Source organism: Macaca mulatta, chromosome 13, assembly GCF_049350105.2.
Source record: "Macaca mulatta isolate MMU2019108-1 chromosome 13, T2T-MMU8v2.0, whole genome shotgun sequence".
In the NCBI taxonomy this organism is placed as follows: domain Eukaryota; kingdom Metazoa; phylum Chordata; class Mammalia; order Primates; family Cercopithecidae; genus Macaca; species Macaca mulatta.
In genome coordinates, this window is record NC_133418.1 from 45465936 (window position 1) to 45492422 (window position 26487).

Below are 26487 nucleotides of genomic sequence, written 5' to 3' on the forward strand. Positions count from 1 at the left end.
AAGGCTACAGTAACCCAAACAGAATGGTACTAGTACCAAAAGAGACAGATAGACCCAAGGAACAGAATAGAGATCCCAGAAATAATGCTACATACCTATAAACATCTAATCTTCAACAAAGTTGACAAAAATAAGCAGTGGGAAAAGGACTGAAAAGGACTTCCTATTCAATAAATGGTGCTGGGATAACTGGATAGTCATATGCAGAAGATTGAAACTGGACCCCTTCTTTATACTATTTTAAAAAGTAAACTCAAGATGTATTAAAGAGTTAAATATAAAACTATAAAATCCTGAAAGATAACCTAGGAAATACCATTCTAGACATAGGATCTTGCAAAGATTTCATGATGAAGGTGCCAAAAGCAATTGCAACAAAAACAAAAATTGACAACTGGGATCTAATTAAAAAAAAGAGTTTCTGAAAAATAAAATAAATTATCGACAGAGTAAACAGACAACCTACAGAATGGGAGAAAACATTTGCAAACTATGCATCTGAAATAGTTTGGTCTAATATCCAGAATCTATAAAAATCTTAAATTAGCAAGCAAAAACTGAACAACTGCATTAAAAAGTGTGCAAAGGACATAAACAGACACTTTTTGAAAGAAGACATACACACAGCCAAGAAGCATATACAAAATGCTCAAAATCACTAATCATCAGATAAATGAAAATTAAAACCACAGTGAGATGCCATCTCACACCAGTCAGAATGGCTGTTTTTAAAAAGTCAAAAAAGAAAGATGCTAGTGAGGTTGCAGAGAAAAGGCTATGTTTATACACTTCTAGTGGGAATGTAAATTAGTTCAGCCACTGTGGAAAGAAGTTTGGAGTTTTATCACATAACTTAAAACAGAACTACTATTTGACCCAGCAATTCCATTATGGGGCATATGCCAAAAGGAATATAAATCATTCTAACATAAAGATACATATGTATGTTCATTGCAGTGTTATTCACATAGCAAATACATGGAATCAACCTAAATGTCCATCAACAGGAGGCTAAAAAAGCAAATGTGGTACATATACTTAGTGGACTACTACATAGCCATAAAAAAACATTAAAATCATGTCATTTGCAGCAACAGGGATGGAGCTGGAGGCTATGGTCCTCAGCCAACTAACACAGGAACAGAAAACCAAATACTGTGTGTTATCACTTATAAGTGAGAGCTAAAGTTTGACTACAGATGGACACAAAGAAGAAAGAAACAAACACTGGAACCTACTTGAGGATGAGGGGTGAAAGGAGAGCAAGGACTGAAAAAGCATCTGTCGGATACTATGCTTATTATCTGGATGAAAAAATAATCTATACACCAAACCACTATGACATACAATTTACCTATGTAACAAACTCGCACGTGTACTCTTGAACCTGAAATAAAAGTTTTTTAAAAAAGAAAGAAAAAAATACTTATGAAAAACTTCCCATAACTGGTGAGAAAAAGGAACATAAATCCACGAAGTAAAAAAACACCAAATAGATTAAATATAAAGACATCTTCACTGAGACACATTATAATCAAATTCCCAAAAGTTAGGGATGAAAATAACATTTTGAATGCAGCAAAAGAAAAATAACATGCCATGTGCAAGCAAATGTCTATAAGATTATCAGCTGATTTTTTCAGAAGGTACCTTTCAGGGCAGGAGAGGGTGGGATAATACATTCAACATACTCAATGAAAAAACAAAACAAAGCAAAACAAAACCCTGCAAACCAAGAATACCATACCTGGCAATCCTACCCTTCAGAAATGACAAAAAGAGAGGACCTTTACTAGCAAACAAAACCTGAGAGACTTCATTAACCCTAGATCTTCTTTATGAAAAAGGCTAAAAGAATTTCTTCAAGATGAAAGATAAAAATGCTAGCTGATACCATAAGAACATAAGAAAGTATAAAACATAAATTGACGATGTTAAGTACATAGTAAAATTTAGAATACTCTAACATTGTAATGGTGATTGGTAAATCACTTAAATCTTTAGCATAGAAGACAAAACTATTAAAAATAACAATAACTACAATAATTGTTAAGGAATATACAATAAAGAAACTTGCAAATTGTGACATCAACAACAAGAATGTGTGAATAACAGCAAAAGTGTAAAATATTTTTATGTGATCAAAATTAAGTTATCTGTTTAAAATAGTCTATAATAAATGTATCTTTTGTAAGCTTTATGGTAACCACAAAGCAAAGATCTATAATAGATAAATAATAGATAAGAAGCAAGCAACCAAAGTACACCACAAGAGAAAATTATCTAGTCAAAAAGAAGAGAGAAAGGGAGGAAGAAAGGAAAAAGGGCCTACAAAACAACCAGGGAACAAAGAACAAAATGGCAGTAGCAAATAATTCCTTATTAATAATTATTTGAACAGTAAATGAGTAAAATTTTCTAGTCAAATAGTATAGAGTGGTTAAATGAATTAAAAAAATTACCAAGACACAACTTAATGCTGCCTAGAAGAAACTCACTTTAGCTTTAAGAGTACACCTAGGCTGCATGTGAAATAATTAAGATATTTCATGCAAATGATACCAAAATAAAACAGTGGTAGCTATAGTTATCTTACATAAAATAGATTTTAAGTTAAAAACTTTAAAGAGAGGCAAACTCATTGTATAATAATAAAGAAGTCAATTCAGTAAGATGATGTAATAATTTTAAATACATATGTACATATCATTGGAACTCATAAATATATAAAGCAAATATCAATAGATCTGAAGACAGAGAAAAATTGTAATACAATGTTTTATGGAGAATTCAGTCCCCACTTTCAACAATGGGCAGATCATTCAGACAGAAAAAAAGTCAATAAACAATGGACTTGAACTACACTTTAGACAAACGGACCAGACAAACATACAGAACATTTCTTCCAACAGCAGCATAATAAACATTCTTCTCAAGTGCACACGGGACATGCTTCTGGAGAGATCATATATTTAGCCATAAACCTAAGCTCAACAAATTTTAAAGGATTGAAATCATATCAAGTATAATTTTCACCCAAAATAGTACAATGCTAGAAATCAATAAAAAGAGAAAGATTGGAAAATGTTCAAATATGTAGCAATTAAATGACATTATCCTAAACAACCAGTGGGCCAGAGAAGAAATTAAAAGTGTAATTAGGGGTGAGATCCAGCAATTCCACTACACTAAAAAAGATTATATATCAAAAAGACACCAGCATACATATGTTTATTGTAGCCTAATTCACAATTGCAAAGATATGTGCCCATCAATCAAAGAGTGGATAAAGAAAACGTGGCATACATATATATACACATATACCATGGAATACTGGTAATCGACTATTTAGCCATAAAAAAAAATAAAAATAAATAATGTATTTTGCAGTAACTTGGATGGAACTGGAGGCCATCACTCTAAGTAAAGTAACTCAGGCATGAAAAACCAAATATTGTATGTTCTCACTTATAATTGGGAGCCAAGCTGTGGGAACCCAAAGGCACACAGAGTGATAAAATAAACATTGGAGACTCAGGGTGGGGAGGGGAATGAGTGATGAAAAACTACCCACTGAGTACACTACTCAAGGTACAGTACTCGAGTGACATGTGCGTTAAAATCTCAGACTTCACCACTATATAATTCATCCACTTAAGCAAAAGTCAATTGTACCACTAAAGCTATTGAAATAAAAAATTAAGTTAGTATTAAAAAAATGTTTTGAGACAAATGAAAATGAATATACAATATACTAAAACTTATGGTATGCAGCAAAAGCAGTCCTAAGAGGGAATTTTATAGCAATAAATGCTTACATTAAAAATAAAGATTTCAGACTGGCGTGGTGGCTCATGCCTGAAATCCCAGCACTTTAGGAGGCTGAAGCGGGCAGATCACGAGGTCAGGAAATCGAGACCGTCCTGGCTAACACGCGGAAACCCTGTCTCTACTAAAAACAGAAAAATTTAGCCTGGTGTGGTGGCGGGCGCCTGCAGTCCCAGCTACTGGGAGGCTGAGGCAGGAGAATTACGTGAACCCGGAAGGCGGAGCTTGTAGCGAGCCGAGATCGCGCCACTGCACTCCAGCCTGGGTGACAGAGCGAGACACCATGTCAAAATAATAAATAAATAAATAAATAAATACAAATAAAGTTCTCAAATAAACAACGTCACTGTACACCTTGAGAAACTAGAAGAAAAAATAAGCCAATATTTTGTAGAAGTAAAGAAATAATAAAGATTAGAGCAGAAATAAATGAAATAAAGACTAGAAAAATAATAGAAAAGATCGAGAGTGAGAGGTTTTTTTTTTTTTGAAAAGGTGAATTAAATTAACAACCTTTTAGCCAGACTAAGAAAATAGAAGACCCAAATAAAATAAAGATGAGAAAGGAGACATTACAACTTAAACCATAGAAATTCAAAGGATCATTAAAGAATATTATAAGCATATAAACAACCATGTATCAATAAATTGGAAAACCTACAATAAATTCATAGATTTCTAGATACAGAACCAAACAAGATTGAACCATGGAGAAATCTAAAATATACATAAATCAATGGCAAGTAATAAGATGTAATCACTAATAAAAAGTCTTCCATCAAAGAAAAGCCCAGAATTGGATGGCTTCAAGTCTAAATTCTATTTAAAGAATTAATACCAATCTTTCTCAAACTCTTCCAAAAAATTAAAGAGGAGGGAACACTTCTAAACTCCTTTTATGAGACCAACATTACTCTGACACCAAAGCCAGAGAAAGACACTACAAGAAAATAAAACTAAAAATAAATGTCCCTGATGAAACAAGATGCAAAAATCCTCAACAAAATACTAGTAAACTATTTTCAACAGTACATTAAATTGACCAAGTGGGATTCATCCCTGAGATGCAAGAATGGTTCAACATACACAAATCAATAAATGAGATACGCCATATTACTAAAATGAGGGACAAAAAGATTATCCCAATAGATGCAGAAAAAGCAATTGACAACATTCACCATCATTTTACGTTAAAAAAAAAAAAAAACTGTCAGAAAATTAGATGTAAAAGGAATGTACCAGCAGGGCCCAGTGGCTCATGTCTGTAACCCCAGCACTTTGGGAGGCTGAGGTGTGTGGATCGCCTGAGATCAGGGTTCGAGACCAGCCTGGCCAACATGGTGAAATCCTGTCTCTACTAAAAATACAAAAAATAGCTGGCCCTGGTGGTAGGTGCCTGTAATCTCAGTTACTTGGGAGGCTGAGGTAGGAGAATCCGTTGAACCTAGGAGGCGGAGGTTACAGTGAGCTGAGATTGCGCCATTGCACTCCAGCCTGTGTGACTAGAGTGAAACTCCATCTTCAAAAAAAAGGAATGTACCTCAACGCAATAAAGACCGTATACAACAAGCCTCCAGCTCTCAACATACACAGTGGTGAAAAGTTAGTTTTCCCTCTAAAATCTGGAACAAGACAAGCATGCCCACTCTCACCACTTCTCTTCAACATAGCACTCAAAGTCCTACCCAGAGCAATTAGGCAAGAGAAACAAGCACAAGCATTGAAATTGGAAAGGAAGGAGTTACATTCTCTCTTTTTGTGAATGACATGATCTTACATTTAGAAAACCCTACAGACTACATACAAAAAAAAAGGCTATTAAAAGTAATAAAATAATTTGATAAGGTTTCAGGTTACTAAATAAACATACAAAAATCAGTAGCATTTTTACACTAACCATAAACTCTCTGAAAGGAAATCAAGAAAACAACCATATTTCCAGTAACTACAAAAATACTTAGGAATAAATGTAACCAAAGAAGTAAAAGATCAGTGCAGTAAAAATAATAAAACTGTGATCAAAGAAATTGAATAAAATACAAATAAATGAAACTTATCCCATCTTCATAGATTGGATAAGTTAATATTGTTAAAGTGTTCATACTACCCGAAGCAATCTACAGTTTCAATGCAATTCCTGTTGAATTTCTAATAACATTTTTCACAAAAGTAGGAAAAATAATCTTAAAATCGAGATAGACCCCAGATATTCATAGCAATCTTGAGCCAAAAGAATAATACTGGAAATATCATACAACCTTTTCATTGTTTCCTATATATTGATTTCAAAATATACTATAAAACTACATTAATCAAGACAGCATTCTAGTAGCATAAAAACAAATCCATAGACCAATGGAGCAAAATAGCCCAGAAATAAATCCACATATTTATAGTCAATGGAGTTTTTAAAGATGCCAAGAATAGATAATGTTGATAAACAGTTTCCTCAATAAATGGTGTTGTGAAAGCTTAATGTGCATACATAAAAGAATAAAATTAGACACTTATCTCATACCATATAGAAAAATAAACTCAAAATGGGTTAAAGACTTCAACATAAGACTGCAAACTCTAAGACTACCACAAGAAAACTTAGGGGGAAATGTCACAACATTGTCCATGTCACGACTGTATGACAAAATCAACTGGAAAATCATTTTTTGGATATAATATAAAAAACACAGGGGTAAAAAAGCAGAGACAAATGGAATCACATCAAAATAAAAACTTTCTGCACAGGAAAGGGAACAAATATTAGAGTGAAGAGACTACCTACAGAATATGAGAAAATATTTACAAAGCATACATATGATAAGGGGTTAATATTCAAACTATACAAGGCACTTAATAACTAGCAAACAAATACCCCAATTTAAAAAATGCTCAAAGGACCTAAACAAACTTTTCTCCAAAGAAGATACAAATATCTAGAGGTATATGAGGAAAATGGCTTAACATCAGTTATCACTAGGAAAATTCAAATTAAAACCGCAATGTCATCTCACCTCATACCAGTTACGATGGCTATAATTAAAAATAAAAGGTACAGTTGTTGGCAAGAATTCAGGGGAAAGGGGATATTTGTATAGTATTGGTGGTAATGTAAATTACAATAGCAATTATTCAAAACATTGTGGAGGTTCCTCAAAAGATTAATAAAGAATTACTGTATAATCCAGTGAATCCATTTCTGGGTATATATGCAAAAGAAATGACTTCCAATCCCAGCACTTTGGGAGGCTGAGGTGGGTGGATCATGAAATCAGGAGATTGAGACCATCCTGGCTAACATGGTGAAACCCCATCTCTACTAAAAGTACAAAAAATTAACCAGGTTTGGTGGTGGGTGCCTGTAGTCCCAGCTACTCGGGAGGCTGAGGCAGGAGAATGGCATGAACCCAGGAGGAGAAGCTTGCAGTGAGCCAAGATCGTGCCACTGCACTCCAGCCTGGGCAACAGAGTGAGACTCCAGCTTAAAAAAAAAAAAAAAGAAAAAAGAAATGACATCCATGTGTCAAGAGATATCTTCACTCCCATGTTCACTAAAACCTTACAATAGTTAAGATATGGAGTCAAATTCAGTGTCAATCAACAGATGACTATATAAAGATAAGTATATACATACAAAATGGAATGCTATTCAGCCTTAAAAATAAAGGAAGTCCTGTCATTTGTGACAACATGGATGAACTTGGAGAATGTTATATTAAGTGAAATAATCCGAGCACAGAAAGACAAATACTGTATGATCTCACCTCTATGTAAAATCTAAAAAAATTAAATCACAGAAGTAGAGAGTAGAATTGTGGTTACTATGGGCTGGAGTGGGGGTTATTGAGGAGGTATTGGTTAAAGGATACACAATTTCAATTAGACAGGAGAAATAAATGGAAGAAACCAATTGTATAACAAAGTAAATGGAAGAAACCAATTGTACAACAAAGTGACTGTAGTTAATAACAACATATTAAATGTTCTTACAAAACAATGATAACTATGTGAGGTAATAAATCCATTAACAACTTGATTTAGGCATTTCACAATGTATAGGTATTTCAAAACATCATGTTGAACATAATAAATATATACAATTTTAATTTGTCAATTAAAAAATGAAAAGTAATTTTTTAAAACACAGTCCTTCTGAAACTTATAGAGGTGAAGTAATAGTTTTTTTTGTTTTTTAATTTTCAATCATCTAGCATAAGAAATATATGTAAAATAAATTTAAAATAAATAAAAATCAAATGGAAAAACAGATCATCAAAATGCAAGCTTTTTTTCTTTCTTTTTTTTTTTTTTTTTTACCAATTTTGACAAACATGAATGTAATCTGTGAAGTTGTTGTGACATTTTCTAGTATCTTTCTGCACTTACGTCACCATAATTGGCTAGCAAACTGACTGTCAGCACTGGTACATCACAGTATATGTTGTCCTGTCTCTGGAAGGCACTTGAAAGAAAAGACTCCAGTAGATTTTCTGTCTTCGGGCCATAAAACTTATTCTGGGGGTTGAGATGACCTTAATGTCCACCGGGATTTCTATTAATACCTACATGTTTCTAAGTAGAAAAAAATTTTACTCATCCACTTCTCTGACATGGAAAAGAAGTTATCACATGAGACCACTGACAATGTTATCCATATGTAACAGGAACACTGTAACATTGTCCTGGAAAGGTATTCCTTCCCAAATAAATATGTGCGTTGAATAGGCAGTGCCAATTCTTAAAATCAATGTTACATTTCTTTTACTCTTTCCAAGACAGACTATCATGAGTAAAAACCTATTTAGCATTTTTGGTGGAAACAGTTTTCCATCAGTTTAAAAGAATTTGTGGGGGCAATTCCAAGACGGCTGAATAGGAACAGCTCCAGGCTACAGTTCCCAGTGTGAACGACACAGAAGATGGGTGATTTCTGCATTTCCAACTGAGGTACTGGGTTCATCTCACTGGGGCGTGTTGGAAAGTGGGTACAGAACAGTGGTGCAGACCACCAAGTGAGAGCCAAAGCAGGGTGAGGCATTGCCTCACCTGGGAAGCACAAGGAGTAAGGGAATTCCCTTTCCTAGCCAAGGGAAACCATGACACACAGCACCTGGAAAATCAGGTCACTCCCACCCTAATACTGAGCTTTTCCAAGGGTCTAAGCAAACGGCACACCAGGAGATTATATTCTGTGCCTGGCGTGGAGGGTCTCACGCCCACAGGGCCTCCCTCATTACTAGCACAGGAGTCTGAGATCTAATTGCAAGGCATCAGCGAGGCTGGGGGAAGGGTGTCCACCATTGCCGAGGCTTGAATAGGTAAACAAAGTGGCCAGGAAGCTCGAACTGGGTGGAGCCCACCACAGCTCAAGGAGGTCTGCCTGCCTCTGTAGACTCCACTTCTGGGGACAGGGCATGGCCAAACAAAAGGCAGCATAAACCTCTGCAGATTTAAATGTCCCTGTCTGACAGCTTTGAAGAGAGTAGTGGTTCTCCCAGCATGGAGCTGAGATCTGAGAACAGACAGACTGTCTCCTCAAGTGGGTCCCTGACCCCCAAGTGGCTTCACCAGGAGGCACCCACCAGTAGGGAGAGACTGACATCTCACACAGCTGGGTACCCCTCTGAGACAAAGCTTTCAAAGGAATGATCAGGCAGCAAGATTTGCTGTTCAGCAATATTCTCTCTTCCACAGCCTCTGCTGCTGATACCCAGGCAAACAGGGTCTAGAGTGGACCTCCAGCAAATTCGAACAGACCTGCAGCTGAGGGTCCTGGCTGTGAGAAGGAAAACTAAGAAACAGAAAGGACATCCACACCAAAATCCCATCTCTACGTCACCATCATCAAAGACCAAAGGTAGATAAAACCACAAAGATGGGGAAAAAACAGAGCAGAAAAGCTGAAAATTCTAAAATCAGAGAATCTCAAATGCAGCTCCTCGCCAGCAACAGAACAAAGCTGGATGGAGAATGACTTTGAAAAGTTGAGATAAGAAGGCTTCAGATGGTCAAACTTCTCTGAGCTAAAGGAAGAAGTTCGAACCCATGGCAAAGAAGCTAAAAACATTGAAAAAAGATTAGATGAATGACTAACTAGAATAACCAGTGTAGAGAAGTCCTTAAATGACCTGATAGAGCTGAAAACCATGGCATGAGAACTATGTGACAAATGCACAAGCTTCAGTAACCAATTCGATCAACTGGAAGAAAGGGTATCAATGATTGAAGATCAAATGAATGAAATGAAGTGAGAGGAGAAGTTTAGAGAAAAAAGAGTGAAAAGAAATGAACAAAGCCTCCAAGAAATATGTGTCTATGTGAAAAGACCAAATCTACATCTGATTGGTGTAGCTGAAAGTGATGGGTAGAATGGAACCAAGTTGGAAAACACTCTGCAGGATATTATCCAGGAGAATTTCCCCAACCTAGCAAGGCAGGCCAACATTCAAATTCAGGAAATACAGAATGCCACACACACACTCCTCGAGAAGAGCAACTCCAAGACACATAATTATCAAATACACCAAAGTTGAAATGAAGGAAACAATGTTAAGGCCAGCCAAAGGGAAAGGTCAGGTTACCCACAAAGGTAGGCCAATAGGACTAACAGCGGATCTCTTGGCAGAAGCTCTCCAGCCAGAAGAGAGTGGGGGCTAATATTCAACATTCTTTAAGACAAGAATTTTCAACCCAGAATTTCATATCCAGCCAAGCTAAGTTTCATAAGTGAAGGAGAAATAAAATCCTTTACAGACAAGCAAATGCTGAGAGATTTTGTCACCACCAGGCCTGCCTTACAAGAGCTCCTGAAGGAACCACTAAACATGGAAAGGAACAACCAGTACCTGCCACTGCAAAAACATGGCAAAAGACAAAGACCATCGAGGCTAGGAAGAAACTGCATCAACTAATGTGCAAAATAACCAGCTAACATCATAGTGACAGGATCAAATTCACACCTAAAAATATTAACCTTAAATGTAAATGGGCTAAATGCTCCAATTAAAAGACACAGACTGGCAAATTGGATAAAGAGTCAGGACCCCTCAATGTGCTGTATTCAGGAGACCCATCTCATGTGCAGAGACACACATAGGCTCAAAATAAAAGGATGGAGGAAGATCTAACAAGCAAATGGAAAGCAAAAAAAGGCAAGCATTGCAATCCTAGTTTCTGATAAAACAGACTTTAAACCAACAAAGATCAAAAGAGACAAAGAAGGCCATTACAGACCGATAAAGGGATCAATTCAACAGGAAGAGCTAACTATCCTAAATATATATGCACCTAATACAGGAGCACCCAGATTCATAAAAAAAGTCCTTAGAGCCTTACAAAGAGACTTAGACTCCCACACAATAATAATGGGAGACTTTAACACCCTACTGTCAACATTAGACAGATCAATGAGACAGAAAGTTAACAAGGATATCCAGGAATTGAACTCAGCTCTGCACCAAGCGGACCTAATAGACATCTACAGAACTCTCTACCACAAATCAACAGAATATACATTCTTCTCAGCAACACATCACACTTATTCCAAAATTGACCACATAGTTGGAAGTAAAGCACTCCTCAGCAAATGTAAAAGAACAGAAATTATAACAAACTGTCTCTTAGACCATAGTGCAATCAAACTAGAACTCAGGATTAAGAAACTCACTCAAAACCGCTCAACTACATGGAAACTGAACAACTTGTTCCTGAATGACTACTAGGTACATAAAGTAATGAAGGCAGAAATAAAAATGTTCTTTGAAACCAATGAGAACAAAGATACAACATACCAGAATCTCTGGGACACATTTAAAGCAGTGTGTAGAGGGAAATTTAGAGTACTAAATGCCCACAAGAGAAAGCAGGAAAGATCTAAAATGGACACCCTAACATTACAATTAAAAGAACTAGAGAAGCAAGAGCAAACACATTCAAAAGCTAGCAGAAGGCAAGAAATAACTAAGATCAGAGCAGAACTGAAGGAGATAGAGACACAAAAAACCCTTCAAAAAATCAATGAATCCAGGAGCTTGTTTTTTGAAAAAATCAACAAAATTGATAGACCACTAACAAGACTAATAAAGAAGAAAAGAGAGAATAATCAAATAGACGAAATAAAAAATGATAAAGGAGATAGCACCACGAACCCAACAGAAATACAAACTACCATCAGAGAATACTATAAACACCTCTATGCAAATAAACTAGAAAACCTAGAAGAAATGGATAAATTCCTGGATACTTGCACTCTCCCAAGACTAAACCAGGAAGACGTTGAATCCCTGAATAGACCAATAACAGGCTTTGACATTGAGGTTATAATTAATAACCTATGAACCAAAAAAGTTCATAGGATTCACAGCCAAATTCTACCAGATATATAAGGAGGAGCTGGTACCATTCCTTCTGAAACTATTCCAATCAATAGAGAAAGAGGGAAGCTGCCTTAACTCATTTCATGAAGCCAACATCATCCTGATACCAAAGCCTGGCAGAGACACAACAAAAAAAAGAGAAAATTTTAGACCAATATCCCTGATGAACTTTGATGCAAAAATCCTCAATAAAATACTGGCAAACCAAATCCAGCAGCACATCAAAAAGCTTTTCCGCCATGATCAAGTGGGCTTCATCCCTGGGATGCAAGGCTGGTTCAACACACACAAATCAATAAACATAATCCAGCATATAAGCAGAACCGAAGACAAAAACCACATGATTATGTCAATAGATTAACAAAGGCTTTGGGAGAATTCAACAGCCCTTCATGCTAAAAACTCTTAGTAAATTCGGTATCAATGCAATATATCTCAAAATAGTAAGAGCTATTTACGACAAACCCACAGCCAATATCATACTGAATGGGCAAAAACTGTAAGTATTCCCTTTGAAAACCGGCACAAGACAGGAATGCCCTCTCTCACCACTCCTATTCAACATAGTGTTGGAAGTTCTGGCCAGGGCAATCAAGCAGAAGAAAGAAATAAAGGGTATTCAGTTAGGAAAAGAGGAAGTCAAATTGTCCCTGTTTGCAGATGACAAGATTGTATATTCAGAAAACCCCATCATCTCAGCCTGAAATCTCCTTAAGCTGATAAGCAACTTCAGCAAAGTCTCAGGATACAAAATCAACATGCAAAAATCACAAGCATTCTTATACTCCAATAACAGACAGACAGAGATACAAATCATGAGTGAACTCCCATTCACAATTGCTTCAAAGAGAATAAAATACCTAGGAATCCAACTTACAACAGATGTGAAGGACCTCTTCAAGGAGATTACAAACCACTGCTCAATGAAATAAAAGAGGACACAAACAAATGGAAGAACATTCCATGCTCATGGATAGGAAGGATCAATATCATGGAAATGGCCATACTGCCCAAGGTAATTTTAGATTCAATACCATCCCCATCAAGCTACCAATGACTTTCTTCACAGAATTGGAAAAAACTACTTTAAAGTTCATATGGAGCCAAAAAAGAGCCCGCATTGCCAAGACAATCCTAAGCCAAAAGAACAAAGCTGGAGGCATCACGCTGCCTGACTTCAAACTACACTACAAGGCTACAGTAACCAAAATGGCATGGTACTGATACCAAAACAGAGATATAGACCAATGGAACAGAACAGAGCCCTCAGAAATAATACTACACATCTACAGACATCTGATCTTTGACAAACCTGAAAGAAACAAGAAATGTGGAAAGGATTCCCTGTTTAATAAATGGTGCTGGGAAAACTAGCTAGCCATATTAGAAAGCTGAAACTGGATCCCTTCCTTACACTTTATATGAAAATTATTTCAAGATGGATTAGAGACTTAAATGATAGACCTAAAACCGTTAAAACCCTAGAAGAAAACCTAGGCAATACATTCAGGACATAGGCATGGGCAAGGACTTCATGACTAAAACACCAAAAGCAATGGAAACAAAAGCCAAAATTGACAAATCGGATCTAATTAAACCAAAGAGCTTCTGCACAGCAAAAGAAACTACCATCAGAGTGAACAGGTAACCTACCAAATGGGAGAAAATTTTTGCAATCTACTCATCTGACAAAGGGCTAATATCCAGAACCTACAAAGAACTCAAACAAATGTACATGAAAAAACAAACAACCCCATCAAAAAGTGGGCAAAGGATATGAATAGACACTTCTCAAAAGAAGACATTTATGCAGCCAACAGACACATGAAAAAACGCTCATCATCACTTGCCATCAGAGAAATGCAAATCAAAACAACAATGAGATACCATCTCACACCAGTTAGAATTGTGATCATTAAAAAGTCAGGAAACAACAGGTGCTGGAGAGGATGTGGAGAAATAGGAACACTTTTACACTGTTGGTGGGACTGTAAACTACTTCAACCATTGTGGAAAACAGTGTGGCGATTCCTCAAGGATCTAGAACTAGATGTACCATATGACCCAGCCATCCCATTACTGGGTATATACCCAAAGGATTTTAAGTCATGCTGCTATAAAGACACATGCACACATATGTTTATTGTGGCACTATTCGCAATAGCAAAGACTTGGAACCAACCCAAATGTCCATTGGTGACAGAATGGATTAAGAAAATGTGGCACATATACACCACGGAATACTATACAGCCATAAAAAAGGATGAGTTCATGTCCTTTGTAGGGACATGGATGCAGTTGGAAACCATCATTCTCAGCAACTATCGCAAGAACAGAAAACCAAACACCACATGTTCTCACTCATAGGTGGGAACTGAACAATGAGAACACTTGGACACAGGAAGGGGAACATCACACACTGGGGCCTGTCATGGGGTGGGGGGAGGGGGCAGGGATAGCATTAAGAGATATACCTAATGTAAATGATGAGTTAATGGGTGCAGCACACCAGCATGACTCATGTATACATATGTAACACACCTGCAAGTTGTGCACATGTACCCTAGAACTTAAAGTATAATAAAAAATAAATAAATTTAAAGAAAAAGAATTTTTCTTTGAGTGACACCACAAATCTCGATTTTCTGCCCTGGATAAAGCAATAAAATGGGTTAGAAAAGTCCACAGCAATTGTACTTGGGTAAGCTCTTATTTTAAAATATATTTAATTTACAAATACAGACTGTGTGTGTATGTGTGTATATATATATATAGATACACACACACACATATATATACACACATATATCTGTATTTTTGTATATATGTATATATCACAATCTAATTAGCATGTCTATTACCATGGAACTATAAGACATTGATGAAATAAATTTTAAATGGAAAGTATCCCATGTTAACATATTTGAAGAATTAATATTGTTAAAATGCCCATATTCCTCACAATTATCTACAGAATTGGTGAAATGCATATCAAAATTCCAATGGCATTTTTCATATAAATAGAAAAAAGTTCTAAAATTGGTATGAAACCACTAAATACCTCGAATAGTCAAAGCAATTCCAAGAAAGAACAAAGCTTAAGGCATTGATTCCTGGTTTCAAACTATATTGCAAAGCTATAAAAATCAAAACCTTATGATACTAGTATAAAACCCAGCTCCTCTTAGTCTGAGTTCTCCCTTCAATGGCAGGTGAGTTATCACAGCTGTGGAAATCATATCCTTTTCTTACAGTTGGAGAGGCCTATTGTGAAAGATAGGACATTTGTAATTGCAAATAAGAAAGATCCCAATATAATTTGTATTAAAAATGCAATGATCACTTTGGGAGGACGAGGCGGGCGGACCACAAGGTCAGGAGATTGAGACCATCCTGGCTAACATGGTGAAACCCCGTCTCTAGTAAAAATAAAAAAAATAAAAAAATAAAAATATTAGCTAGGTGTGGTGGCAGGCGCCTGTAGTCCCAGTTACTCGGGAGGCTGAGGCAGGAGAATGGCATGAACCCGGGAGGCCGAGCTTGCAGTGAGCTGAGATGCACCACTGAACTCCATCCTGGGCAACAGAGTGAGACTCCGTTGCAAAAAAAAAAAAAAATGCAATGATGTTTATTTGACCACATAAACACTAAGAATCTAGGCATCAGTAGTCTTTGGATACAGTTCAATCAGACCCCAAGTGCCATTTCTCTAGGATTCTCTTTTCTGTTCTCTCTTTCATTTGTATGTTTTTCTCTCTCTACTGATTTCCTTTTACACCTCAAGATAGTTGCTATCTGCAACTGGGGCTACTGATTCTTTATCAGTTCCAGAAGGGGAAGCATAAGCTACTTTCTAATTATACATATTTTTTAAATCCTAAGCTTCTCTCTTCTTAGACAAATCTGAGAAAGTCGCCATGGCCAGGGCCAGGGGCTAGCGACTGAAGTCTAAATCACTGCACAGCATTGAATCATCAATATAGGAAAGAGGATATATTATGCTTGTTGAGTTTTACAAGTTATAAACAGCTCAGGATTTGGGGTGTAATCATTGTCAAATGTACTATCAGGAGGATATACGGGTTGGATTTTCACAGAGAACACACGTGGCTACTATTTAAAGAAAGCAGAAATGAAACAGTGAAGCCAGAGAGATAACCCAGGAAATATCACTGCACATACATTCAGGCAGAGAATTGGAATTAGGAAAGACTTGGCATCATAATCCATTAGATTAAGAAACAGGAAAAATCATATAAGCCTTGTTTGTCACTTAGTATTCCACAAACACCACATTACTGTCATCAGAGAATCAGATTATAAATATGTCCAGAGAGGGAAAACATCCCAAATTTGGCAGTCCTCAAATCAGGAATCAGCCACGTTCTTATTGTCAGTTTACTGTTGACACCGGACAGCTATAAAATATCACTCTTTCAACTTTCCTTATATCTTTGGTTGTTCCTTTTCAGTTATTTATTTATTTATTTATTTATTTATTTATTTTTTACCAATTTACATTGTGCAGGCTCTATTACCGTTTTCTTTTGCTCAAATAATAGTATGAAAAAGCCATGGTCATTGCAAGACTCTCTCTGAAAGTAAGCAGCCTCATTGAAACTTAAAGTTTAGGTAACATGATTTTTAAGCCTAAGGTTGGTGATATTCCATATTTTAGACAAGTTGATGGGTCATCTGATGAAGGCAAAATCAAAGTCCTGTCCCTGCCTCAGAGAAAGAAAAGAATTAAGTGAAAATGAAAAAAAAAATTGTAATACTGTTGCTTATTAAATATTTTGAAAATTCTTCTTTCTAAAATCAAGTTTAGAGTGAACATTACTGCTCCCTCTAGGATCTGTTCAACATTATGATAATTAATTTACCTAGAATTTCAATAAGACCACTTGGCGATGATATTCTAGGTCTGTAAACCAAGTGACTGCTTAGTGATTCCTTAACAATTCAGGGACTATATAGCCAGTTCTTTCCTGACAGACATTTTCCCAGAAACAAGTGCTTGCTTACTCTTTCTGTCTCTCTCTCTCTCTCTCTCTCTCTCTTTTTTTTTAAGAAACACCATTGCAAACAATCATTATAAAATGGAAATTAAAGATATAGGCATCTAGCAAACAGGATATATTTAATAAATTATGATACATGTATTAAACTGAATGTGGTTGAACTATTATATATGATGCTGTAGACATTTTGCATATGTTTTAAATTACAAAAGGCAGATATGGGGAGAGGAAGAGGTGAAGACAATAAATGATCTTCTTTCACATCCCCTCACACAATGTCCTGCTGGAATGGTTTTGCCAGGGTAGAAGAGGAAGATCTTTCACTAACACATCTGATAGGGGGAAGAGCAGAAATTGGAGCCAAGCAAGTGAGCAGGACTTGAGACACTGAGGACACTGAGAAGGGGCACGGGTGAGTGGGCTCAGAGAGATTTATGGCATGGCGGGATGCTCTTCCAGGCAGGAGCTGGGACATAAGGTATTCTGCCATAGTCAGAACACAGTTTCCTTCAGGTAAAGGTGGAGTTTTACTGTTCTCTGGGTGTCACCAGGTGCCCAGTTCCCATGTCCCTGAGAGGCAGAGGGAGAAACAAGAGATCTTCCGGGAAAGACTGCAAGAGGATACATGGGATCAACCTGGGAATAATGTGGACATGTGGGGTGACATTCACAGAAGAAGGACTCAGTAGATAAGAGTAGACTGAGCATTCCTCCTGTGGGCAGCCCATCTTATCTCTTGATTTTATCCCTTGCCCCAAACTAATGAAAATGACCAGTACTCACCTATGTAGAATCCGAGGGTGGCAGAGAAGGATGATAAAAATAATCATTCTTCCAATTGAATCCAGCTACTGTTGTTCTCTGAAAATCTGACTTTAGTGTAAAAAGTCAGCTTGTATCTCATTATTTGTATTTAAAAGCTGTAAGCTTGTATCTCATTATTTGTATTTAAAAATCTAATATAGTAGGTGTTCACCACAAACCCTCAACCAATTCTCTAAATCATATAAACATCTATATATAAACGGCAAAATATCATGCTGAAATGAAAAATTCTTTAAAAGTTAGCTCTCCTATTGGTAGATGAAAAATGTGTTTCTTAAAAACCATTTTTTTGTATGAAATGTCATGATCCAATGAGTCTCTTTTTACACCAGCAACATGTATGACACATGGCCAGGACCCCTTTATTGACCATCAGTATTCTTTTCAAAGTACACATGATTCTGTTTCTTCATTCATTGTACTTGAAATGTAACTAGAGATTTAGCCCACTTATAATTGTATTAAAATACTTACATTGTTATTTGGAGATGCATATATAAAATATTTCTATGTAAGCTTTTGCTGAAAAAAATGTTGCACTGAGGAACATAAACATTGTGTGGAGTTGAGGTATTTAGAAACCAAGAGGTATTCTATCAAGAAAAAGTTAGCCAGAGATGCTGTCTGTAGAATGTGCATGTAATGTCTTAGGTGCTACTTGAAATTTATCATAGGGATGAGAAAAGTTTTCCAGTTGTATAATTCTTTTGCATTCCTTCTTCAATTCCATCATTTTAAAGATTTTCAAAAGCTTGTCTCTCTGCTACCAACTTCCCACAGACCTTTCCTCAGACAATTAAATCCATACCAATCATCTTTTTCTAAAAGTCATAGACTACTTTTAGTATAAAAAGCCGTCTTGTTTTATGGAGAGAGAAAATAATGTTCAGAGAAGAGTTGAGAGACTATTGTCTGTGTGTCTTTCATGTTTCTCCACTTCTTGCAAGCAGAGGCACTTACTGCCATTTTTTTCTAGACTATCTTTCAAGAATGTTTGGCTAGTGAAAAACCTTTAAAAGTAGAGGCAGCATCTTCCTCCAGAGCAAAGGGTAGGTTTGCTTATAGTCTTGAAAGTTTCCGTTCATAGTGAAGACAGGCATACTTACTCCCAGGTACAATAAAGAAGTCTCCCTCTGAAGCAAAGGGTAGGCTTGCTTGTTTCCCATTATAAGTGATTCAGGTTTCCTAAACCCTCATAATGTAATTACAGGGGGCATTTCTCCCCTGTAACATAACCCACTCAATGTGAAGACATCTGTCTGGCCCATCCATGTCACCTCCATGAGACTTAGAGTAACAGGACCTAGGTTGAGTGTGCTGCTGCTTGTGCTGCTTACTGTACCATGAGTAACAAAAAGTCCTTTGTGTTTTGCCAATATCAATCACACTGTGGAAGTCTGCCTTACCTTGCAAGTAGGGTACAAATCTCAGAGCCTTTATAATTCTTCACATGCAATTAAATGATTTTCACTTGCAGCACATTGGAAGAAAAGAGCCTCAGCTTTCTTTTCCTTTCCTTGAGACAGAGTCTTGCTCTGTCACCCAGACTGGAGTGCAGTGGTGCATCTCCGCTCACTGCAACCTCTGCTTCCCAGACTGAAGCGATTCTCCTGCCTCAACCTCCCGAGTAGCTGGGATTACAGGTGCCTGCCACTGTGCCTGGCTAATTTTTGTATTTTTAGTAGAGAGGGGTTTTTCCATGTTGACTAGGCTGGTCTCAAACTGCTGACCTCGTGATCTGCCCACCTCGACCTCCCAAAGTCCTGGGATTACAGGTGTGAGCCACTGTGCCTGGCCCAGGAACAGCTCAGCCTTCTAAGAATGTCTCCCCAAAGGAAACCTGAAGGTTAAACAAATGTGCTTCCAAAACATTTGCAAATATCAAATACTATGGAGTTCAAGAGGGTCACAGATTCAGGAATCTTGTAAGAAAATAAGTGTGGAAGAAAATCAACCAGAGCATTACTAAAATTTGGGGTTATATAGTCAAAGTTTTTATTAGCCTATCCTCAACAATACTTAGGAAAATAAATTTTAGGATTTTTCCTTTTTTTAAATAATTTATCTATATTTCTAAAGCCATCTTTGTAAAAACTTTTAAAATGCTGACCATTAAATAGTTGGAACCTTTGAACATTTTGAGTATAAAGTGCTAGAGAATACAATTATGGGTTATTTAACTATGGGGATATGTTCTAAAAAACACGTCCTTAGGTGATTGCATTTTCACATGAACGTCAAAGACTGTACTCACACAAACCTAGATGGGATAGCCTACCAAACACTGGAGGAAAATCGAACAAAGAGTCAGTAGCATAAGACTTTATTTGAAAATGTTCTTGGCCTAAGAAGAGTCCCAAGGGCCATTCTAACTTGGGGCAGGAGGGTGAAATGTTTTATGGGGCTTTAGCAAGGGTACTTCAGCCACTATCAAGAATAGAGGAACTGTTCTTGAGGATTAGCAGTCATAAACTGAGTAATTTGAATTTACTCAAAAGATGTGAAGATAAATATTTACGGGGCTGAAGTATTATACAAGTGGGGATTAGTTGGAGGAGGGGGACGTTAGCTGAAAGGGCGGGGACATTAGCTGAAAGGATATGAACATGAAAGTTCAGAGGAATGTCTTATGTATCAAGTCTTTTGGTTCTTTCATGTGGGAAATAGAGTAATTGTTCCGCTTACACGAGTTTGAGTGAGGTTCATTGCAGGGGAGCACGAATTATTTGCTGTGCTGTGCTATGCAGAGTCATGACCCCCATGACCCTTGATCTTATATATGTGTGCCCTATGAATGTGAGCAGAACCTGTAAATAGGATGAGATTGAAAAACCACAACTATGCTATATTATATGGCAAAAGGGATTCTTGAAGATAAAATGAAGGTTACTAATTCATTGACTTTGCATCAATAAGAAAGGAGGTTTTGGGAGATTCCTGGAGGGACCCAGTCTAATCACATGAGCCATTTGAAAGCAGATAATTTTCTCTGACTGGTAGCATAAGGGGAAGTCAAGAAATTCAAAGGCCAAAAAGAATTCACTGTCTTGTTGCTAGCTTAGAAGATGGAGGGGTTCTTGTGCCAAGGAATCTAGCTGAGACTGGCACCTAAGCTGATAGCTAGCAAGGAAGTGGGAACCTCAGTGCTACAACTCTACAACTACAAGGAACTGAATTCAGTCAATAACCTGAATGAGAGTGAAAATTTGTCACATAGCCAACTTAAACGAATAAACTGACTTTACAGGGGAAAAACATATATGGGGATAAGTCTGGAATCCTCTTATGAGTTATAATTACCTTCTCCAAAGATCTAAGACCTGGTACCTCTAAAATTTCAATGAACAGATCTTAACCTATCTTCTGGTGTATTCTAAGGCTATTTTAATCTATGCTAAGGAGATGATGTGAAGGAGAATTCTTAGGTCTGGTCCTATTGTGTTCTTTAATTGACTAAGCAGAGAAAATGCCAATGTTGAAAGAACCAATAAGAAATTCTACCAGATGGTAGGATCAGAAGGCAAGCCAGCAAATCCAATAAGGGAGATTCTTAGAAAGAACTTGGAGCTCCTTTTGCAAAAGATAGAGTGATCTTGATCCTCTTAAAAGTGTGCTCAACAGAGGAAGAAAAGTATGGGCTTTTCAGCTACTTGTGGGACAGTCAAAATTGAAATGCATGAATGGTTTGAGAGGTACATGAAGGTTATAAAAGGGTGATGCAGGCAGTGGTCTTGTCAGGAAATGGACAGTACAGAACGACTGACCATACATGGACTGACAGAACCTGCAAGTGGGAGAGTGCTCAGAGGCCAAAACGAGCAAACAACAGCAACAACAACAACAAAAACAAAAACAAAAACAAAACAGTATACTAGAATAAGAAGGAGAAGAAAACAAGAATTGAGTTTTAGCTCTATTTTCTTCCATAGTACGGTATTGGATAAGTCAATTAAGTTACCAATATTTTAAACTCTATTTGTCCCACTGCTCCCAACAGGGATGCTCCCTAACCATTCAGCAGCTCCCTTGTCTCTGTGTCTCAAAGACGGCCCTGCTCCAGGTTCTCACTCTGCCTGCCTCTACTACTGCTGGCCTAGCCTGCATAATAGCTGCCAAGATTCCTGGAAGGTCTCAGCTGCTTGCTGGATCTTCAGAGCTACAGGATAGGACATCCGGTTTCTGCTGAGCAAGGGCAAAGTCTGCCTTGAACTTGGAAACTTTTCCAGTTTGGGGGAAAGGACTTCATCTGTGGCCATTCCCAGGATATGCCAGGAAGAGCTCCTCTTGATGCCAGAATCTCTTACTGTCAATGCCCTGTGTAGGATTGCTGTCTCTCACTCCTTGCTCCACCCCTGGCTTAAATACTGTGGCTCTTCTCTCAGACCCTGTTATAAATCTCTATCATTACCTGGCCTGAAAAGCCACCTCAGATTCAGCCAACAGGTAAGTGGGCATTACAGGAGAAGAGCACCTTTCACAAGGGCTGTAATCTAAAATCTTGGGGAAGATACAGCGTTTTCTGTCCAAGAGGTGTCAGCAGTAACAAAGCCTCAGTAAGAGCCAAAGTTATTTTGGGTTACTGAGTTTGTATAGTTTCCAGATTCTCAAGAGAAATATATAGGAATGTAATACCTCAGAGGACCTTCCTGCTGTCAGGAATTCAGACGAGGATCTAAGGAAGGTAATGGGTGCTCTGCTCTCATTCTCTCAAACCCTCTTCCCTGTGTTCTCCTATAGAGATTGCTGATTTGCTCCTTAAGCAAGAGATTCACTGCTGCTTAGCATGACTCAGACCAACTCATGCTTCATGCTGATCTCTTGCCTGATGTTCCTGTCTCTGAACCAAGGTGAGATTTCTTTCCCCATACACACCTCCCACAACCCCAGCACTGAAGCCCTCACTCCATCCTCATGCATACGAGTTCACTTGAGAAAAAGCAGAGTCAAGTTCAGGGGTTGTTTTGTGTTGTTCAGTGATAGTTATTGCTGATCTCATCCCTTTCAAAAACATCCTCACCTCATTAGGGAGTTAGAGATGGAACTTAGCAAGACCCCTTATCAGTGAGCACTGCAGGTGGCATTGGTTTATCATATTAACACTACTCATGATGGGGGGTTTGGGGATGTCTGTATGCAGACAGTCATTCGTGGAATGGGGAACTGAGGAGAGCTTTGTGTGTAGAGAAACCGGACAAGCTTAAGAAAGGCAGAAGCCTGAGCACTTCGAGGCAGAAAAAGCCTGAGCCCCATATGTAAAAGGGACAATGGGACAATGGGAAGAGGTTCATTTCATGAACCTATTCATTGTGTGCTCTTGTCTTGAGCAAAGACATCTTGAGAGACTATAGGTAAGATGTAGGAGGGCAGTAGTGACCAATCGCTTCATGACCTATAGCATCCTTCTATTCCTATAAAGAATCCTCAGAAGCTCCTACCTCATCTCTTAGCCTTTCCCCTGCCCTGAGGGTCTTTCTTAATTGTTTCTTTTCCCAGGACAGGAGGGCCAGGCTGAGTTGCCCAAGGCCCGTATCAGCTGCCCAGAAGGCACCAATGCCTGTGGCTCCTACTGCTACTACTTTAATGAAGACCTTGAGATCTGGGTTGATGCAGATGTGAGTGAGGAGAGCAGTGTGGGAAGGGAGGCTCATGAAGGGAGGGGAAGCTGCCACTCTCCAGTGTGTTCAGTGGCTGATATGAGATGAGACTTGTCCCCTCCCTATCCGATCATCAGCCCAAAACTTTCAAATCTACTTTATCCCGTCATTCAGCACAGAGATGCTTGTGGTCAGTGACAGCATCATCTGGGACATTTCTGTGCTGTCCTTTTACTGACAGATCTTCTGGGAGGGCTCAATATGTCTCCTACACTTTCCTCCATCACTGAGTGCTCCATTTTCTTCTGCAACAGCTCTACTGCCAGAACATGAATTCGGGTAACCTGGTATCTGTCCTTACCCAGGCTGAGGTTGCCTTTGTGGCTTCGCTGATTGAAGAGAGTGGCACCAAGGATGGCAATGTCTGGATTGGCCTCTATGACCCCCACCGGGTCAGTCTGCTGCATCTTCTACCTTCTGATTATCAGGTTCCAGAGGGAAGATGGAGATCCGACGTCTGGCTCCTCAAGCACCAGTTTTTACCATATTATGGTAAAAGCAACCTCTCTATAAATCCTATAACGTAAAGGATATTAAGGTTCAGTTCTCTATAGGTTCTTAGAGATAAACTTAAGGCTGAATTTCCTCTGTGTTTCAGGCATTCACAGATATACTCATTCTGTCTACTTCTAGGGTAGCATCTTTAAGTATCTATTGTGTACCTCTTATCTATTGTGTTATCATCTGTGTTATAGAAGAGACTTTTGTGGACCATATAGTAAAAGAGAATAGAGGAGGAGAATCTACTGCTGGCAATCAGGAACCACAAGGTTGATATAAATAATATATCAACAACTAATGACCATCTAATGCTATGCTGGATATGAACTTTTGGGGCCTCAGGAAAGAAAAACCAGGAACCAGTTTCAATAATGAGGTTTCATGATTCTCTGTGGCAAATTTAGAACACTTAATGTTTGGCAGGACACAGAGAGGTAGGTGAACATTCCAGGAAAGAAGCAGCTTAGAGAAAATGTGGAGGAAATAATATGACACTTAGAGAAAAAGGAAGGTTTATTCTTGTCTTATAGTCTTGACCTGTTTCTGAGTGTGAACACAAACCAGGTGTTTCCATCTCTTTCTGAGTCACGTCTGCCCCTGTTCTGGCCCTTCCCCATCTAGAACTGCCATTGGCACTGGAGCAGTGGGTCCCTGGTCTCCTACAAATCCTGGGACACTGGAGCCCCAAGCTGTGCCAATACTGCCTACTGTGCTAGCCTGACTCCAAGTTCAGGTAAGAGGCACAGAAACCACACACTTATTGCCATCCTTTCCTATTTATCTCTGAGGATCGACCTGGGGACTGGGATAGAGGAAGAGTGAGCTCTTCATTCAGGAAATGGAGAAGTGTTTCCTCTTTATTTTTGCTGAGTCCTGCAGCCAGGAGGGTAACACATTCTGGTCCCCTCAGCCTGAATCTTCTCATTGGCTTATAGGATTCAAGAAATGGAAGGAAGATTCTTGTAAGGAGAAGTTCTCCTTTGTTTGCAAGTTCAAATACTGGAGGCAATTGTAAAATGGATGTCTAGAATTGGTCTACCGGTTACTATGGAGTAAAAGTATTAAACTGAACCATCTCTCTCGAAATCAATCCGGACATCTCTTCTCTGCTGAATTTGCATCACTGACCTTTAGTATCTTTACTTACCTCAATCTCTGGAGCCCTAAACAGTAAAAATAAACATGTTTCCCCCATGGGGCTGTCTTGTGTGTCTGCTATCTCCCCACCTAATGCCTGGGTACTTGGGATGGAAGTGATTGTAGCACTTTAGAGTTTGCTTTGGCCCATTCACTTTTAAAAACTTTGTCCGCATATCATGCATGTTGGACTCAATGAACATATGGTGGCCTGGCTTATGACAACGTTAAGAAGATAAGGATTTCACTCACCATCCACATAGTTCCATGGACCCAGTGTCAGAGAAACTATTACTGTTGATTTACAAGTGACTGGAGGGTTTTGGTACTCTAAAGGGGTTCACATACCTGTGGTCTGAAGAGGGCACACCTGTGCTTTGTTATATAAGTTGAAGCTATGACTGACGTGATAATTTGAGACTTGTCAGATCTACAGTGTTGAATGCATTGGTGTTGGAATGACTAGAGGCTTGGTGGCCAGCAATGTTTGTTAAATGGCACTCCTGGAATGAATGGCTAAATGAATAATAAATTAGATTAATAAAATATTCAGGCATACTTATTTTGTAATCCTATCTTCATATACTGTTAAATTCTGAGGTACTGATATTAGGACTTTAATGAATTAATTTTGTGGGAACACCATTCATTCCATTACAACAACAGCATCAATAATAACATTACCCATGATTTAATAAAACAATGCAATCAAAGGCATATATCGTCAGTGTGAATTAAAACAACAATAACAAAATCTATTTATAAGTTATGAATAAATTGACTTAGATTCAAAGACACTGTGGAGATGAAAGTGACTCCATCTTGGGTGCTAATCTGCCATGCTGACTTTTGATTAGCCCCGGTCCTGGGAATGCTTCCTAATTCCTACATTATTTACCGTCCTTAGGGTAAGAACATATACTTACTAGAAATCTTGCCATTAGATAAAACAATCTTGAGGTCTTTGCACAAATTATAGGCTATAGTGAACACAGAATTCTTGTCTGTTTGGAAGGGTCGCCTCTAACTGTCTCTATAGAGCATGTGCACTCTTTCCCTGTGGTACATAAGCCCTGGGGCCAGGGAGTAACAATGTGGAGATCTCCCTGTCCTGTGGCCACCAAGACCATGCTTCTGTTTGTATGTTCCCCA

General features: G+C 38.0%; 1 protein-coding gene across 2 annotated transcripts; it reads left to right on the forward strand.

The window, feature by feature from the left end:
• The first annotated feature begins 22348 nt into the window (after positions 1-22348).
• On the forward strand, positions 22349-25462 carry LOC716856 (lithostathine-1-alpha-like). 2 transcript variants are annotated; one of them, XM_077960207.1, is made up of 6 exons: positions 22349-22486; positions 22781-22890; positions 23537-23655; positions 24003-24189; positions 24820-24931; positions 25134-25462. In XM_077960207.1, the coding sequence occupies exons 2-5, from the start codon at positions 22827-22829 to the stop codon at positions 24912-24914; spliced, it is 465 nt and encodes a 154-aa protein (XP_077816333.1). In that variant the 5' UTR covers positions 22349-22486; positions 22781-22826; the 3' UTR covers positions 24915-24931; positions 25134-25462. The 2 variants fall into 2 exon arrangements, with proteins under 2 accessions (XP_077816333.1, XP_077816332.1); XM_077960206.1 differs by having other exon boundaries at positions 23952-24189; positions 25134-25458.
• The last annotated feature ends 1025 nt before the right edge of the window (positions 25463-26487 follow it).

What these genes read in the sequence shown, in the direction of transcription:
- LOC716856 (XM_077960206.1), top strand. Translation starts at nt 22,827, where the DNA reads ATGACTCAGACCAACTCATGCTTCATGCTGATCTCTTGCCTGATGTTC. An exon ending in GTTCCTGTCTCTGAACCAAG is followed by an intron (nt 22,891 to 23,536) that starts GTGAGATTTCTT and finishes TTCTTTTCCCAG; the next exon opens with GACAGGAGGGCCAGGCTGAG. An exon ending in CCAGTTTTTACCATATTATG is followed by an intron (nt 24,190 to 24,819) that starts GTAAAAGCAACC and finishes TTCCCCATCTAG; the next exon opens with AACTGCCATTGGCACTGGAG.